Source organism: Pleurodeles waltl, chromosome 9 (assembly GCF_031143425.1).
Source record: "Pleurodeles waltl isolate 20211129_DDA chromosome 9, aPleWal1.hap1.20221129, whole genome shotgun sequence".
Taxonomy (NCBI): domain Eukaryota; kingdom Metazoa; phylum Chordata; class Amphibia; order Caudata; family Salamandridae; genus Pleurodeles; species Pleurodeles waltl.
This window is the reverse complement of record NC_090448.1, coordinates 341649940-341667292: the sequence shown is the minus strand read 5'-3', so window position 1 is coordinate 341667292 and position 17353 is coordinate 341649940. Positions and strand designations below refer to the sequence as shown.

General features: G+C 41.9%; 1 protein-coding gene across 2 annotated transcripts in view; it reads right to left on the bottom strand.

The window, feature by feature from the left end:
- The window catches only part of NFKBIB (NFKB inhibitor beta), a 63439-nt gene that overhangs the window by 13388 nt on the left and 32698 nt on the right, over nt 1–17353 (bottom strand). For both annotated transcript variants that reach the window (XM_069206902.1, XM_069206901.1), the window contains exons 2-3: nt 15355–15460; nt 13282–13498 (exon numbers count right to left, since the gene is read on the bottom strand). In XM_069206902.1, coding sequence (XP_069063003.1) covers nt 13282–13498; nt 15355–15460 — 323 coding nt within the window. The remainder of the gene's footprint in view (nt 1–13281; nt 13499–15354; nt 15461–17353) is intronic.

The window sequence follows — 17353 nt, the reverse complement described above, 5'->3', positions numbered from 1 at the left end:
GTGGTTAAGACAAAATAGTCGAATTTTGAATCCTAAAGAAATTTAGCTGTAAAACGATATGAAATTGCTTAACGCGATCCAACCATGCCTCAGGTCTCAACTTTGCTTTAATCTCTGCAATGTTGCAGCTGAGCACGCAAAGGCTCTGAGGTTCAACATCAGTTTTACTTAAGGGATGGGTTGCGCTAATGCTAATATAGGTAGACATAGCGGTGGGAGGTGGTACATAAATAGGAGTCACATGAAGGGATCCAACTGAACGTTGCTAGATGGCATTTAGCATGAGGGCATCACGCGCACAGGTGCTGTCCCCTGGATCAGAAAGTCAGTCCACCTCTGACAGGGCAGACAAAGGCTCAAAATAATTGAAGGTGTAGATTCTGGGGTATAGCATCCCACTGGAATGAGCAACAGTGCATTTTGTGATTCATTACTATAAAAATAAGATAGGGGCAGAAGCTGAATCATGCTAGGCTTGAAGATCCCCTTATGCCCTGAGATATCGAACCATCAACTATCCTGGGCAATCTAAAATTAGCTACTTCACAGATCCCACTGAAACATTTAGAACTGGAACCCAACCACCCAACTCTCTGGACCATTAGAATGTCACATGAAGGCGAAGCAGATGAGTTAGTCATTGAACTTAGTTAACGGGTAACCTTATTTTTCAGTTCAGTAGACCCCATGGGCAAAACAGGAACATTAACCATGACAGCCATATACAGGTTAGAAGTGGGAGAGAAGTTTAGGACGGAGGCCTCTTCCCCTTCCCTTGCGAGTGACCCACGCTGGAGATCTTGGTGGCTGAATATTGCCAGATGGAGCAGAGATCTCATTCCTACAGAGATGGTCCTCTTAGTCCATGAGCTGGGAAGCTGTGTCAGGAGCAAAAGATAGAACACGGCCACCAGCAGTAGATTTGTACAGGCACCCAAAGGAAGAAACTGGGTGATCTCAACTTCCTTGTTCATCCTGCCCAAAAGCACCATATCCATCCACCCATGGGCCCTTGTGTCCCATAATCGTGATAAATCTGGTTTCACTAGTCATCAGCCTTGATGGTATTTGGTCAAGTTTGGCACACAAAAATGGAGGTAAATTACGCCCAAAGAAAATTGACCACAACATCAGCTAGGTTACAGCCCAGTTGGAGTAGGTCTTCAGTTTGTGACTCAGAGCTACTTATGCTGGGAATAGTTTTAGTCGTGGCAGCCTGTCTCCTGTGTTTAGTTAGTTATCAGGCTTGGGCACTGGGCTGACTGGACACCTGAACAGTACCATTTGAGAAACCCAGATCAGGCAGCGTAGATGGACTGGGCTGGGCGGGGGCCTCATTTGTCACAGCAAGCGGTTCTAAGGCTAGGGCAGGTTGTGCAGGACGTGTAGGGAGGTCACACAGACACAGGGGTAGACTTGAGGCATGAAGAGGAGACCTTCCTCTGACAGAGTCAGCGCTAGGCTAGTTCAATTTCTTTAGAAGCAACCCTCACTGCACATGCCAGGAAACCTCCCCCGAGGGACTAAAAAAACAAAATTTTAAAAACGAAAATATATATATATATATATATATATATATATATATATATATAAATAAAATATACTTTTTTTTTGGAAGCACAATGAAAATAGTGGGGGCGCACACCGGCTGACCCCAATGGTGGCATTTTTTTATACATGCGTTTTCCTTCGGGTTGCAAATGGCCCCGAGGGAAAACAAACGTTAAAAAAAAAAAAAAAAGTGATATGGCGAGGGAGAGACGGACTATCGATATATATATTCATCTAGTGCCAGTCACCACCAAGTAGTTATAGTTATGACCATGTTTCCATAGCAAAAGTGTTTGACTTGTCCTCCTTTTGGCGAATATTCAAGATATTTTCCCAATAAAGTGCCCTGGAGATTCTTGTTGAACACGGAAAGTTTTGGGGTGATCCGTCAAGCAGGGGCTTTTAATTAAGAGACTATTGGATCTCCTGACAGCCAGATGTTCAAATCAGGAACTTGCAGTATTTAATGTTAACAGAGAAGCAACTCTGGGATTTTCTGACCCCTCCGTAGGTCAGGAGCCAACTCTACCTTAAAAGGATAGTGGAGTTGATACTCCAGGGCAGAGCTCACATGTTGTAGACTGAAAAGATAGTAGGGGGAAATCCTGGCCCATCTCAGACAATATGAATACCCAAAATAACTTATGCCCAAATACTAATGGGGTATATGTTCAGGATGGTGACGCAAGTATAACCAGGTTGGAGGAGGGGGGAAGAGTCAACCATAGGTGGAAAGTGAGAATGAAGGAAAGGTCTTGAATTTACCCATTATCAACCTCCCTCCCAAAGCCACCCTGTATGTGGTGGTTCTAGGAAACATCCCTCCTTTAGTGGACAACCATAGTGATTTTCTCAGAACTGAACAAGGTATCGCACTGGTTTGGTACTTACCTGAATATAGTAAGGGGACATGGGATAGTATAATCATGGTGAGAAGAGTGAATTGGTTGGGAAAGGGACCAAAGCTTTTGGGGGGGGGTGGAAATATGACTTAATAGTTGTCAATTTTAACAGCGCACAAGTGTCAGAACTCATGCTGAATTGAATGTTCAGTTGTTCACTAGTATTCAGGTTTTACACTTAGGTTATTTTTTCAGGCCGGCACATTTAACATCATGTAGTCCTCATTGAGCAACTGTCAATGTCAAAGGTGTAGTGTGTTTTCATAGATGTGCCCCTTACAGACAGATACATTTTTGTGGCTGACATCCAGGCCAGTGTCTCCCACTGGCAAGGCTCATGAGGGTTGTCATACGACAGTCCTGTTTGAAGAAAGGGGGCGAGAGTTTGCCTTACTCTGTTGGAACATAGCGGGGCTATCTGCCAAATTTAATGACATCTCTTTTCGAGGGTTTCTGAAGAACCACCGTGTTATCTGCCTTCAAGAGCCGTGGGAATGTGAAAATAAATTCCAACTTGAGTGTTACTCAACCTATTTTATCCAGACTACGAAGTCTTTTGCAGGCCGAGCGAAATGGGCAAGATTATTTTTCGGTCCTTTAAATTAGGAGGGCGGATAAAAGAGCTAGGATCATCTTTCCCCTTTACACAAGTTTACAATTTTGGGGTTCATAAACATGGTCTTAGTAAATTTTCATAACGCAAAAACTTGGTCAACAAACACCTCTTGTATATTTAGTCAATCTATATACATAGCTCATTGGGTCATAAAATGGGAGGGAGTTGAACATATTCCCTCACCCCTCCCCTCCCCTCCCCTCCCCATCCCTCTCCCTGCATCCCTGTCTCCCTCCCTAGGAAACTAATATAATAGTGGGAAGCCAATATGGGTTCCAGCAGGGCAAGCCAATTATACATCAGAGCACAAATCATGTCTTTATGGGCCTCACAGCTGCATTTGATTGGGTGAAAAGGAACAGGCTGTGGGTGACCCGGTTACAAATGGGAGTGGACTCCAGTATGGGGTCCTTCTTGCATGATTTGCACTTAGATGCCCATGCAATGGTTAGATATTATGAAGATATGGGTTGCATAGATAGCTTTATGACTAGTCGAGGAGTCAGGCAAGGATATATTCTTCCCCTGTTTTTGTTAGGTTTAGATATAAATGAGTTTGAGAAGGCACTGGTGGCCACCAAGGCTGATTGCCATCAAACTGATTCCTGCCCATTACCTATTTTACTAAATTTGCAGAAGTTACTGGATTCCTTTGACTCCTTTATGGGCAGTTTGGACCTCATGACTAATTTGACCAAATCATATGCTATGGTAGTGGGCTCTAAATCTCCCCTCCCCCCCCACCTCACCCCTAAAACATAGGAAAAAAATTCTAAACAGTTCCCCTTTAGCCAAAACAGTCTCTTTTACATATTTAGGGGTCAAGTTAGTTTAAAAAAAATAAACTGGATGCCTGTGATAGAGGCTAAGAGGAGGTTATTTCAGGAAGACAATCAGGGCAGTCTTTAGTTTTGAGGGTAGAATAGGGTGTCACCCACTGAAGGCTTTAATGAAAGTGTATGAAGCAAAACACACCTCCAGGATTTTGTATGGGAGTGAATTAGGAGGGTATCCGACAGCAAAGGAGTTACAAGATGAGAAGAATAAATTTAAAAAAAATTAAAAGTTCACGTGTGCTCTGTACCTCTCAATGTACTTCCCACAAGGATGTAGGGGTTAAGTACTTGTGCGACTATTTCCGTGAGGCCTCTATTGTCCTGGGTAAGGTTGCGGAGCAAAAAAAGAGTTAGGATTAAATAGGCAGAGTGTGCAAGATTGTTTACAATTATTCAATGTCTCAAGTACTTAAATCAAGGGATTGTAAAGGAATCCTTTGTCAATTTGGGCAGTGAAATGAGGTTTACGAATCCAGAAGGTATTGTAAATAACAATTTTAAATTGGTTAAAGATTTTTATAGGGAGAGAGCCAGAAGAGTTGCTTAAGCCCTCGGTTTGCCAATATGTTTTGATTACCACTACATGGGACATGGAATCGTAAGTAGCCTTGCTGAAGCATAACAAGGAGAGATGCTGTTTAACCCGGTTTAGATTAAATATGTTTAATTTGTTTTTAGCTTTTCCCCGAGGCTGTTACGACCTTTGTCTTTTAGAACCTTGTAGCTGTGCCTGGATATCGTCACAGGATACTTTGCATTTTATGTTTTTCTGCAAGCATTACCAAGACCCTAGAATATGGTATATTATTCCACTGCTTAAAGGCAGTGGCTTTAAGCAGGCTGGGCCAGCCCGGATATATGTACACTATTACCGGGGACGTGAGGGATTAGTAATGTGACCAAATTTCTGTGTGCCGCCTCTTCTATTCGAGGAATATTAGATGAGGTGTTTTTTAAAGAAGGTTGTGTATAATAGTAAGTAGGGTTTTTAGTTTTTGTATTTATTGTAATATTTATAGATATCGAAATTAGTATTTCCTGTTTTATGGTCACAATTTATTAACCAAAATAAATAAATAAATAAATAAGGAAAGGGGGGGGCAGAAAGTTGCATTTCCCATGTAATTTCCCATAGGAGCTTTAGGCACGACTACAGCCCAAACTCCTGGACACAATTACCACAATTTTGGCAGAAACCTAGTTTTCGCTTTTTTGGTGTAAATTCGTTCAGTAGTTTGAGATTTTAAGGAAATCTAAGTTTGTATCTCTTTGGTGGGCTCCCGCACTTTATTTTTTTTTTAAAAACAAGGAAGAAATAAAACAAGAGCCCCCAGGGTGGACCAGGTCTGGGGGCATTCACAATTTCTATGCAGAGGGGCCACGTGCCCCTTTCCCCCACCTCCCCTTTGGGACCACTCCATCTCCCCAGGGCACTTTGTAAATAGAATAGCATAGGGATTCGTGCCATCCAATTTTAAAATAAATTCTATTTTCTAACTACAATGTCCTTTTAACCTTTGGTGTGACTATATATATATGTATATCTTTCAGGCAGCAATAAAAATGTCAAGATAACCCTTGTAATTATGTTTTTGCTCCAGAAAGAGACCGGATGTTTGTCTAGGGGCAGTTTTGATGCCATAAAGAAGCACAGAAGGTTTATATGCCTGCTGCAAAGAACAGATCTGTATCTTAATTGAATAACTGAGTGGATTAGTAAAGCCACCTGTTACCTGCTCTTTAAAACAAATTAAATGTATGTGCGAGAGGGGCTATGGAGAAATGAAGGGCACTTTTGTTAGGTAGTGGTGAGGGAATCCAAGAAGGGCCATGTGAGTGGGAGTGACAAAAAGAATGATGTGATAATGGGTATGTGGCAAGGAGAAGTAAAAGTGTGTCTTCTGGTTTTTTTTTTTTTTTTCAGTGTCTGTAGAGAACCTGCTGATTGAGAGAAGAAGCAAAGGTAAGGTACACACACACACACACACACACACACACACACACACACACACACACACACACACACACACACCCCCCCCCCCCCCATCACCCCCCCTCCAAATTTTGCAAACATCATACCTGCCTTCTACTTTGGTTAGTGTTTTAGAGGGACAGTTTAGCTTGTAGCAGAGATGGGGTCACGCTGGATGACTGCTGGTCAAGCCCTAACTCAGGTTATGGAGGACAGCTCAGAGGTAGGGTCAGAGACTAAGCCAGCATCTGTGGGACAGGACAATGGAACAGAATCTGGGAGTGATTTTTCCATTCGGTGTAGTCCCATCCAATGACTCCTCCTCCAGTGATTCTGAGACACTAAGAGGACAGTTGTGCTGTCCCTTCACAAGCACAGTCTGTGCAGCGAGACATACGCAGGTTAGCCCAAAACCAGAGCAGACCTGTGTAGTGGCAAGCACCGACAGAGTGGGCCCTTGGCAGCCCCCAGACTTAGTTCAGCCCCATATCCCACCTTTTAATGGTGTCACTGGATATAAAGTCAATATGGCCAACTTTTTGGATGCCCATCTCTTTTTGGATGCTGACTTCCTTCAACAAATGGTGCAGCAAACAAATCTGTGTGCCAAACTATTTCTGAGGGAGCATGGAGGCACTCTTCACTGGAGGAGATGAAGATATTTTTGGACCTTACGCTCAAGATGGGATTAATGCAGAAATCCACCTTGCAGTCCTACTGCTCGACTTGCACGGTTTGGGATAATTCTGCTGCATTGCCCAGGACCATTAAGACAATATGAGGTTGTTCAAAATCCGGCCCGTCATGAAACATTTGTCTGCCAGGTTTCCTGAAATCTATACTCTTTGAAAGAATATAGCAGTCAATGAGCCCTTGATCCTGCATAAAGGGCAGCTGCTGTTCGTGCAGTACATTGCGAGCCAAAGAGCTTGCTATGGCATCAAGCTGTACATGCTGGGATCTACTGGCTTTATGTACAGTTTGAGGGTGTATACAGGTAAAGACTCCACACTAAACCCTGCAAGCTGCCCTCCCATGCTGGGGGAGGAGGGGGGGGGGGGGTATGAGTGGTTAAAAGAAAAATTGAATGGAAGCTTGTCCAGGCATTCCTTTACAAAGGTTCTAGCTTGTGGACAATTACTATACAGGAGTAGAGCTCTCAAAGCTGAAACTGTGGCCTGCGGTACAGTTTGTTGTCACTGCAAGGATTCCCGCAGGAGCTTGTTTGCAAGAAGCTCCAGAAATCCCAGAGTACTGCATCGTATTCCAACAAACTGCTCGCAGTCAAGTTCTCGGATAGGCGTGATGCGTATGTGCTCACTATAATTCATGATGAGACAAGAATGACCAAGTTCTTTAACCATACAATGTGAGTCGTAACAATCACACTTAGTACAAGAAATTGTTTACCCACCTGATCCAGATGACAACATACAATGCATATGTTGTTTATTGTCAGACAACCACAGGAAGACTCATGTGTTTCCTTGACTTTCAGTTGCCTGTGATTGAAAGCCTCACTGCTACAGAAGCAGCAGCCTCCAGTCAATATGTTGTTCAGGATTTGGCAAGGCTGTAGGAGCGACACTTTGCTAATTGCACTCCTAAAACTCCAAAATGGATCAACCATGATGTTGATGTAAAATGTGCTTGAAGCAGGGAAAGAGGCAAAAGAGTCATGTGTATTATCACCAGTGTGCATCTCAACCAGGCCTCTGTTTTTCCTACTTGCTTTAAGTTGTATCATACTATTCCACAAACTGGAAGGAGTTGGATTTAGAACAGTAAGTGCGCTAAACGTGCATGAAAGACCTATCTTCGTGAGCCTCATGTGGCTGTTATGGGAGCCATTAGGTTCCTTACGCTTGCATTGGGTAATGTTCAGGAAGGAGGCGGCAGTTACTTGACAGGTGGTAAAATGCAGTCAAACATTCCATCCTGTGGCGTAAGAACATGATGGGCCCTTGTCTGGCAGAGTTAAGTTGATGCAAGTGCAATGATAGGTCAGATTTGGCCTATGGCCACGAGTATGAAAGTGCTGTGTGTTGTGCGTGAATTGCATGTGGACCATAAAGCTGTTGGTGCTGTGAAGTGGCTTTATGGCCCACCTTCAGAAGGCTTGGTTTCAATATTCAGATACTATGATAAGTATTTATGCTTTGAAACCAGAATTTCTAGAGGTGCTAAAACCAACAATTGTGAGTGGTGGATTAACTGTAACATACTAGTACAAGGGGAGTCCAAGGGTGCATGACTTGCATGTCTCACCAGTTTTTCTTCACTCAGAATCCCGTCCTTGCATTTCAGTGAGGAAAGGTCCTGGAATCTGCAGGCAGCCACAAATTTTCTATCACTCAGCGTTCCCCTAAGTCTCCCGAGAAAGACTGTGCCTCACTTGTGTGGATGGGCAAGTGGGCGCGACAGGGAAGAGCCCAAAACATATTGTGGACCATCAGAATTATCTATCATAAAACAACCTGGTTTTGTAAGGTGGGCACCCTCGTTTTTGGCCTCAGCTAGGTAGCCATAGAGGGAAACCTACCAAACCCAGACATTTCTGAAAACTAGACACCCGGAGGTGTGGCTTGTGTGGATTCCCCCAAAGTTCTCTTACCCAGAGTACCCTGCAAAGGTGGATCATTAAATAAACAAATTAGTTTTCCTTGCTTTTCTGTCACAAAAACTGCAGAAATATGCAGGGATCCACGAAAGTCCTACCAAGCAGTGTTTCCCCACTTGTCCTGATAAAAAAGCTACCCCACTTGTGTGCCCGCATCAGGAATGGACCACACAAAGGTCAACAGTAGCCCTCATGCAAGGACTATGATTGACCCTTGTGTGATCCATTCTTGTCACATGCAGTAGGCCCAGGCATACCAGCAGGGTAGCGTTTGTAAATCCGGGCAAGTTGGGGAATGAAGGGTGGTAAGAAGTTTGTGATCTGTGGGTAGTTTACATCATGGAAATGCAAGGAAAAATAGTGTTTTTATTCAAAATTATACCTTCGCAGGGTATTCTGGGTTTTACTGAAGAAAAAGAAAAAAAAAAAAAGCACACACAACTTAGCTATCATTAGCGCCACAATATGTTTTGAGCAGTTTCATGCTGCAGGCACTTGGCCTACCAACACAAGTCAGGTACCATTTTTATCGGGAGACCTGGGGGAATGCCAGGTGGAAGAAAGTTTGTGGATCTTCACAGATTCAAGAATTGTGTATCACAGAAATGTGAGGAAAATGTGGATTTTGGGTAGAACCCAAAAAAATTAAATAAAAAAGTGGTGAAAGCCATGCAAGTCCGCCTACCCTTCATAACCCTAGGTGTCTAGTTTTGAAAAATGTACATGTTGGCTGGTTTCCGTAGGTGCCAGCTGAACTATTGTCCAAAGTCTTAAGCTAAACACATTGGACAAAAGGTTCAGTTTTCGGTGGGAAAATGAGCCGCATCCATGTTGCGTTTTGAGCAGTTTGCTGTTGAAGGCACTAGGCCTGCCCATACAAGTGAGATACCATTTTTAAATCAAGAGACTTGTAGGAGCATAGAGTAGTAGAACATTTGTTATAACCTATTGGATTTTGCTGCATTTGAGCCTTTCAAATGTAAGCCAGTGTATAAGAAAGATTACATTTTGAACCATAACTTCTCCAAATCATACACTAGTATGGGTACCCACAAATTCAGAGATGTAGAAATGACCACTGTTGCTTAACTATATATTTTGTGCCCACTTCAGAAAGACATACGTTTTCTTAACACATATTTTTCACGCTGCCTATTTTGCTGTAAGAACTGCTCTATGCTCAGTACTCAATGAAAAACCATTGTACGGTGCGCCTCAGTTGTTGGCTCTGGGTACCTTGAGTTTTCGAATAACCTACAAACCTTATATACCTCTGCAATCAGAAGGGTCTAGCGCAGAGGTCTTCAAACTGGGGGGCGAACCCCCCTTGGGGGGCCTTAAGTGATCCCAGGGGGGGCGCCAAACTCTGGCAAAAAGAAATATTATACAGATAATATGCCTTTGTTTTAAGCAGAAGCATGTTATTGCAGTTTTAAAAAGGTAACAGTACTTAACTGCAATGTTTAAATAGGTTTAGATATATTTAAACAGTGCCATCTTTCTAAAATAAATGTGAAAAATCCTGAGGGGGGGCCCCAAAGATTTTTATTTTTCAACTGGGGGGGCGCGGCATTAAAAAGTATGAAGGCCTCTGGTCTAGCGGATGTTATGGTATATTGCTTTTGTCAATCGGGCACCATGACAAAACGTTACAGATGAAAATGTTGCCACAATGGCAGTTTTTTTCCTACTCTTTTTAAGTATTTCTTTATCTCAATAGTTATTAACCTTGGAAAAACCTTGGGAAAACCTTGAGGGATCTAAAAATCAGAATATTGTCTACTTTTCAGTAATATCCATTGGTTTCACACTGGTTTCCACCATCAAACTGGAAGTAGGTTAAGAGCATTAACTTCTTCAACAGCATTTTTTTGCCTGTCAATCAGAGCAGTACACTTACTGTGTGAGAAATAGTAAAGTGTTCATTCAGACAGCATTAACAACCAAAAGGAACACGAAACTTCAGGCCCCACAAGTGCATGTCATTTTACTGGGAGGGACGCTACATCACTACCTGTGGAGAAGCAGGACCCCATTGGGTAGCAGTGGGTAAGCAAAATAACGAAAATCCATCTCAAATGCTGCAGGCAGGTGAAATTGTGTGTGCATATAAATATATGCATATTAGTGCACGTGTACCAACTTGATGAAAACTATAAAGTGATATTTGGTGAGCAAGTATTTACTAAGCATGAATGATATTTCATGATCATTTTTAGCTCTCACTTACTGACAGCATAAGCTTTTCAATACTTTACAGTATAGTATATACTTGAAATTATAAAAAGAGAGTGGGCTTTCACTTTCACTTAGCCCAATTTTCATGGAAGTCAGATGCCAACAGTTGGCCTCTTCCCCTTCCGGTGGCCTTGCTGCATCTATACCTCTTCTTCCACCATAAAGGTTCTGTTTTAGCTTTGTAAATGCCTGCTGTAAAATAATGTTTCAAAATGGCCAAACTCAAAGACTGGCTTTGTCAATGCCTGTGACACCAACGCACAAGCCTTGGAACCCCTGACCTTTAGTTCCAGTACTAAGTGCTTCCTACTAAATAGAAAGTCCATTTACCATTATATAAATTCTTGGCGACCAAGGAGGCCACAGGGTTAAGCATGGCACCTGGGCAGGCGTAGAAGGGCTTTAACAATTTCTCAATTGCCTGTAGGACATCTTTGGCTTGTGTTTTGTTAGAGACTTGAGGGGGATTTTCCTAGTGACCCTACTCTCGCTCTCTCTTGTTCCTTCCTCCCCATACTTAGGGGAGTTCCTGTTAGATTCAAGCCTCGGCAAAGCAAGTGCCATAAACAAGCACTTGAAAAAGTGAGACCTAATGGCTTTGCCAATGATTGGTTTTACATAAACGTGATAAGCTTTTATTTGGGACAATCAAGTTTAATGTTCTAAGAGGATAAGTATGCATTTAATGGAAGGAGGTGTATAGTCTGATAAACAGATAAGCTAATGTTTAGGTACAACATTACTGGATATCCAAATACATAGCCAAAACAGATAATTTAGTAGTTATTAGCACTGCTGTGTGAACTGCTAAAAATCTGCCTACCTGTGTGCTATGCACTGCCTAACACTGGGAGTTCTCCATTTTTCCCCACATAGCTCCTCTCAAAGAATTCTAGTTATAGTTTATAATGGAGAATCTAGGAGGAAGGGACAAGATGGGAAACAAATGTAAATGAATGTAGAATGATCTGTGCAAATGAAAGGCCACATTGGCCATGTACAGGGTTTTGTTTCATGGTTAGGTGGGCGCTACAGAAATTGCGCCTTTATATATACACACAATAGCCTTTCATAAACTAGCCCTCTCATTTAAAGTGTTGCAGACTTTATGGAAGTTTTGTCGGAAATGCACCATTTTGCAACCTTTTAGTCAAATTCTCTTAGGCAGGCAAACCCATAATACTTCTAGAGATGGTCCTGTTTATCGGGCACACCATGAAAATATTGGAATATTTCCCAAGGGTCCTTTCAGTGCTATGATTTTATGTGCAAGTTATGCTGTAAGATGCACTACTTCACATAATATTTTCAAATCTTTCTTGGGCACTGGCTGCCGGATTATAGAATTGTCCTATAAACCTCAAGACAGTGGCACTTGCCGACTTTGGGAACTGGTTGACATTTTGGGGTAGGTTTACACCTCAACACTTTCAAGGACCACCAGCCATCACTGTCCCAAACACTCAGATGAGACCTTACTTTATTCTTCACATTCACAAAGCATCCTCCATACCCATCCCAAGAGAGGTTACAACCAATGCAAAACCCATGGGCACTTAACCCATTCCCCAAAATCACAACAGTTCTAGAAGCCCCCTCCCCCTGACTCCCACCCGCCAACCTCTTATAGACCCAGATCATCACTAGGCAGTGTGATGATCTAGCAAGATTAAAAAGGAACTGCCTACAGCAGTTCAGAACAACTCCAATTTGGTCACTAGTCACCCAAATAGGGCCAATTCAAAGGTTACCCGATTGTTGTTCTTATAGTGGGCCTCAGAGATCCATTATGCAATCATCGAATGTCTCAAAACTACATCAGCTTTCTTATTGTAGTTTGAGGTCTGTTTGTTGAGTCTTTTGGAAAATCCTTCATTCATATGGTCCAATCAAGCCAAGATTTTAATTTGTGAAAGTACATAAACATTTTTTAAAGCCAAATACTAAATAAGGAAAAACAAACATTCAAGTACTTCCCTGATTTAACCTTATGAATTGATTAGATCAAATTAATAAAAAGACCTTCCACATAACTTAAGGACTGGACTAGAATGTATTATAAGAAAATATATTTGTGATATTACTTGGTCACATAATCACGGACACCTGGAAGTGCAGGATCCACTTCCCCAGACACTGTTTGCGTGCACTATCACTACCAAGTGCTCATCTTGTGAGATCAGCCAAGATCCACAGAAGTCTACCAGATAACGCCAGCCAAGAAATCCTTATAATGCCTTCAGCAGCATCATGGACCCTATTACATTCTCCATGAGGACCCCACAAGTAACAGAATGGCATATCCTGCCACTCAGCCAGCACAAACCAGCTGTGTAACTACATCTACCCTGGGCATGCCTGTAACCATTTTGTCTGCCAAAAAGGCAGTTGAGGAAAGGGGATAAATATATATATATATTGTTTCACAGTACCCTTCTAGCCCAGAATTTCCCCCAGGCAAGATTAAAGCTTCTATATGCAGTGTTATTCCCCAAAACAGTCTCAACAACCTTGGACAGTGTGAAGCATAAGAGGTATTTCCTTACTGTCATAGTTAGTGCAGTCCAAAAGTTTCTGGATATCATTGAAATTGCCAGTCGTGTGCAACAAGAGCACTTTTGCACAGTCGTATCTCCCTTCTTTGCAGGCCAAGTGCAGAGCTGTGTTGCCTGCTTTTTCTGGAATACACAGGCTGGCCCCAGCCAGGATCAGCTTGCTGGTGAATACAGGCAGTCCAATGATGACAGCAATGTGAAGAGCAGTCTGCCAAATAATGGAAAAATCAATAAGAAAGAAATGGCACTAAAAAGGAGAAATCAAAGATTTGAAAGGTCACAGCAGGAACAGAGGAGATCTGTAGGTCAAATTCATGGATGAAACTTACAGACTTCGAAATCTTGTCAAATGAACACAGCCCTTCTCAGTTCGCTAAACAAAGATGTGTGTAAATCACAAACCATCCAACTTCAATTTAAGAACAGTGCAAATGTATCTATTAAAAGGGAGAATGTGTTGCCGGTCTCCCGCTTCCTCGGATCTCTTCCTCAGCCAATACCACCTGTAACACCAAACTAATTTACAACTCACTTTCATCCACTAATGCCTTATTATCAAACCTCTGAATTCAAATTCACTGCAGGCATTATCACAATGTTTTGGTCCCAGGTGAACTCAAGCAATGATTAAATAACCCTTGATTTCACCAGTAACTTTGTGAAATAACCCATGTATCTGTAACCAGTGCACACTGACTGAGAATTTGTAAAGGGAATTAGGTAGAGGAGAAGAAAATCATACGCCATGAAGTCTTGCATTCAATGGTGAAGATTGAATAGCATAAGCAGCATCTGATTTTAGTGTGCATGTTTTCCCTGACAGGCTTTTTAAAATATTGTAATTCTAGAGGGTAGGGGAGAGTACAGATGCCATGGGACAAGGGATCTCTGCATTGAATAAAAAAAATGAAAAAAAAATGAAATAAAAATAAAAACTGCTACCCGGTGTGTGGGGGCTTAATTGAAATTTATACTGAAAATGACCTCAAAAAAGACCATATGTTGGTGTTACACACGGTCTTACAATACTTGGTGAAAATTCTTTATAGCCACAATTGTAATGACAACCTGTTTGATGATAATGATGTTTTAATGTGTTTTAGTATTTTACTGAACTGTTGGTTTAATAAAATGTATAAAAATTTGCTCTTTGAATTTAAGATATGGTATCAGACGCCCAACAATTGTAATACAAGGTACCTTTTGAGTGACACAAAGGTAATGGAGTATAACGGTTGTTTAAGAATATCCTAGACTAGAGTGAAGGGTAGGCAACTTAGAAGGGCATACTGATGGTAGTACTTTGTATTTTTTCTACAAAATAAGTTCTGTGCAGTTGCTGGTTACATTCCTGTGAGTTGAAATAGCAGACAGATACTCTGTACCATTTAAAAAAGCATGTTTGGAAAACATAATTGATATATAGTTTCCAAACATTCTTTTTTAAACTGCAGAAAGATACCCAGGCCAATGCCTTCTCAGAGTTGTCGGGTCTTAAAAACAGCCAGAAAAGGGGAGTTGAATGGCATTTATGCCACTGAACGTCAATGTAAAACAGATCCAAATTAAATTTATGATAATGTGCAATCCGGGGTCAGAGCACATATCCCCTGCAAAGGTGGTGTTGCCCTTGAAGGGCAAGAGGCATGGGAGACCACAGTCTCCTTTAGGGACTCAGGGGGGCACCAAATCTCATTAGGAGTTCAGGTACACAGATATTCGTTTTCTGTTTCCTAGGAGAAGCTCAGATGGAACCAGAGAAAGTCAATTGAAAAGCATTTGCTGGGTTCAAATACAATTGAGATGAAGGTTTAACTTATTGAGATGTGTTATGTAAAATTATTACAAAGTAACACAATAATGCAGGCCAAACTACAGAGCTTACAAGTATAGCCAGATTCCAAGAGATGGAGAGCTTTCTCGTGACACAAAGTACCAAAGCCTTCAGAAATTAGAGGATAAAACTTTGGAAGCATCAAACCATCACACCTTACATGGAATACTTGGGATCTGCTGTCAATGTATATAGAGGCTTGCAATTCATGATATAAATCCAATACGGACCTGTCCCAAATCATTCTGTAGGTCTAGGAATTCAGTTTTCCCCATGTACTGCAGAACAGCATCCAGGAAGGCTTCATGCTCATGAATAACAGCCAAGTGAAGAGCTCTAGATAGAAGAAAAAGAAAAGAAAAAAACACCCTGTAAGTTCATTGTTCATCACAGAGACCACATACGTAAAAGTAGTACACTTTGTGAGGGATCACTAAATATGAAACTGAAATGTTTCCTTAACAAAGCAATCATAACAGAACACAAAACTTTACCAGGCAGAGTTCTGTATTTCCAATGTGCAGGAAAATCAATGTAAAATTACCAAAGCCATAGGCAGGAAAATGTTCTGAATAATTTCATACGTTCATTCATATTCAATCCATACACTTCTTACTATAAGTGCATGAAACAAAGGCATGCTATTTCTAAAAAGGACAATAAGCACTGGGAACGTCAATATGTTGGGCCTCTTGCAAGATTTGATGGTTTTGTCAGTGTTTTTTTTTTAAAACACCATGTTGTGCACCAGCGCACCTAAAAAGTTAGCACCATGGAGTAGAAAAACATGGAGTGTTGCAAAGTGGAGTATGCATGGAGTGGCAGGGCACCGCTATTACATACAACACATTTTCAATTGAAATTATCACTGCATTTGCACAGACCTAAAACTATACAGTGCACAAAAGATGTGTAGAAATGGCTTCACCTAGTGTATTGATTTGATTGTATTAAAATATGTTTCCACCACGCATCAGAATTACAAAAAAGTGCTTAATTTGTGATTTCCTAATTCTGAGTTATTCTGAAATATCTGTACAGTTCACTTAAGTTTTGTTGTGTGCTAGGAAAAAAAAAAACACAACATCCCACAGCCTTCTCTTTCAACTCCTAGTCAAGGTCTACAGCAAGCTTTAGTCGGCCATTACGGTAGGAGATAATTTGTTTATGACGCCAGTGAAGTTGAGGGCACGGGCAACCAGCTGAGGCCCCCACTGGCGCGGAAACAGAAGCAACACTGTACAGGGGAGGGCGAAGAGGCCCCCCGAAAGGTGGTCATTGGCAACCTAGCGGCACCCAGTAAGGGGGGTCCTGTAACAAGAAAGGGCAAGGGAAGGGGGCTATAAAAACTAAAAAAGGGAGTTTCCCTGCACCCCTACTGCTTGATATTAAGTAAAATAAGAGGCACAGTAACAAACTAACCTCAGTAAAGTCTCCTGCGCCCATGACCATTCAACAGAAGAGGGTAGGTTGGTATCCCCCCTTACGCCCTGTTTAAGACGAATTACTCGTAGCTCAGTAGCTCAGAGATGCAGCCCCCACAGATCTCTGAGAATTTTCTTCTCTCCCCGGCCTCCTTGGTCTCTTCCTTTGGGAATGGGAAGCAGGGTGGTGATAAAGAGGCTGCGCAAGCTCAACCTGTTGAGTATGGTGGGGTACAGAGTCCTATGTTGATGAAGGCTTTAAAGCCAGGTCCATCCTCTCATGATTCCGTGGTACAGAACCTCTTGATTTCTTTATCAGAGGAGATCAGAGGTAAATTCGAGGTATCTGAACACAACCGAGGAGAGAAAAAAAAAAAAAAAAAAAAAAAAAAAAAAAATCAGAGAATCTTGTGCTGCACTGGAAAGTAAACTTAATGTGCTGGCGGAGAGGATGAGTAAATTGGAGACGGCAGTCTCAGAGCAGGAGGCCCAAGTACTGTCCAATTCCCAGGACATTTCCCAGCTGACACGTAATGGCAAGATGGTCCAGGAGAAGCTGGAATCTTTGGAGAATAATTTACGGAGGAACAACATTAGGTTATTGAATGTTCCTGAAGAGCTGGAAGGGGATGATGACATTAAGGGTTTCCCTCTGTGGATCAGTTAAAGTAGGGAGAAGACATTCAGAGAATTCACCGGGACCCCTTCAGAAGGAAGCTCGACAGGAAGACCCCCAGGAAAATTCTTGTTCACTTTGGCATTTACTCCGTAAAAGAGAAAATTCTATCGACGCCCTTAAGGCGGG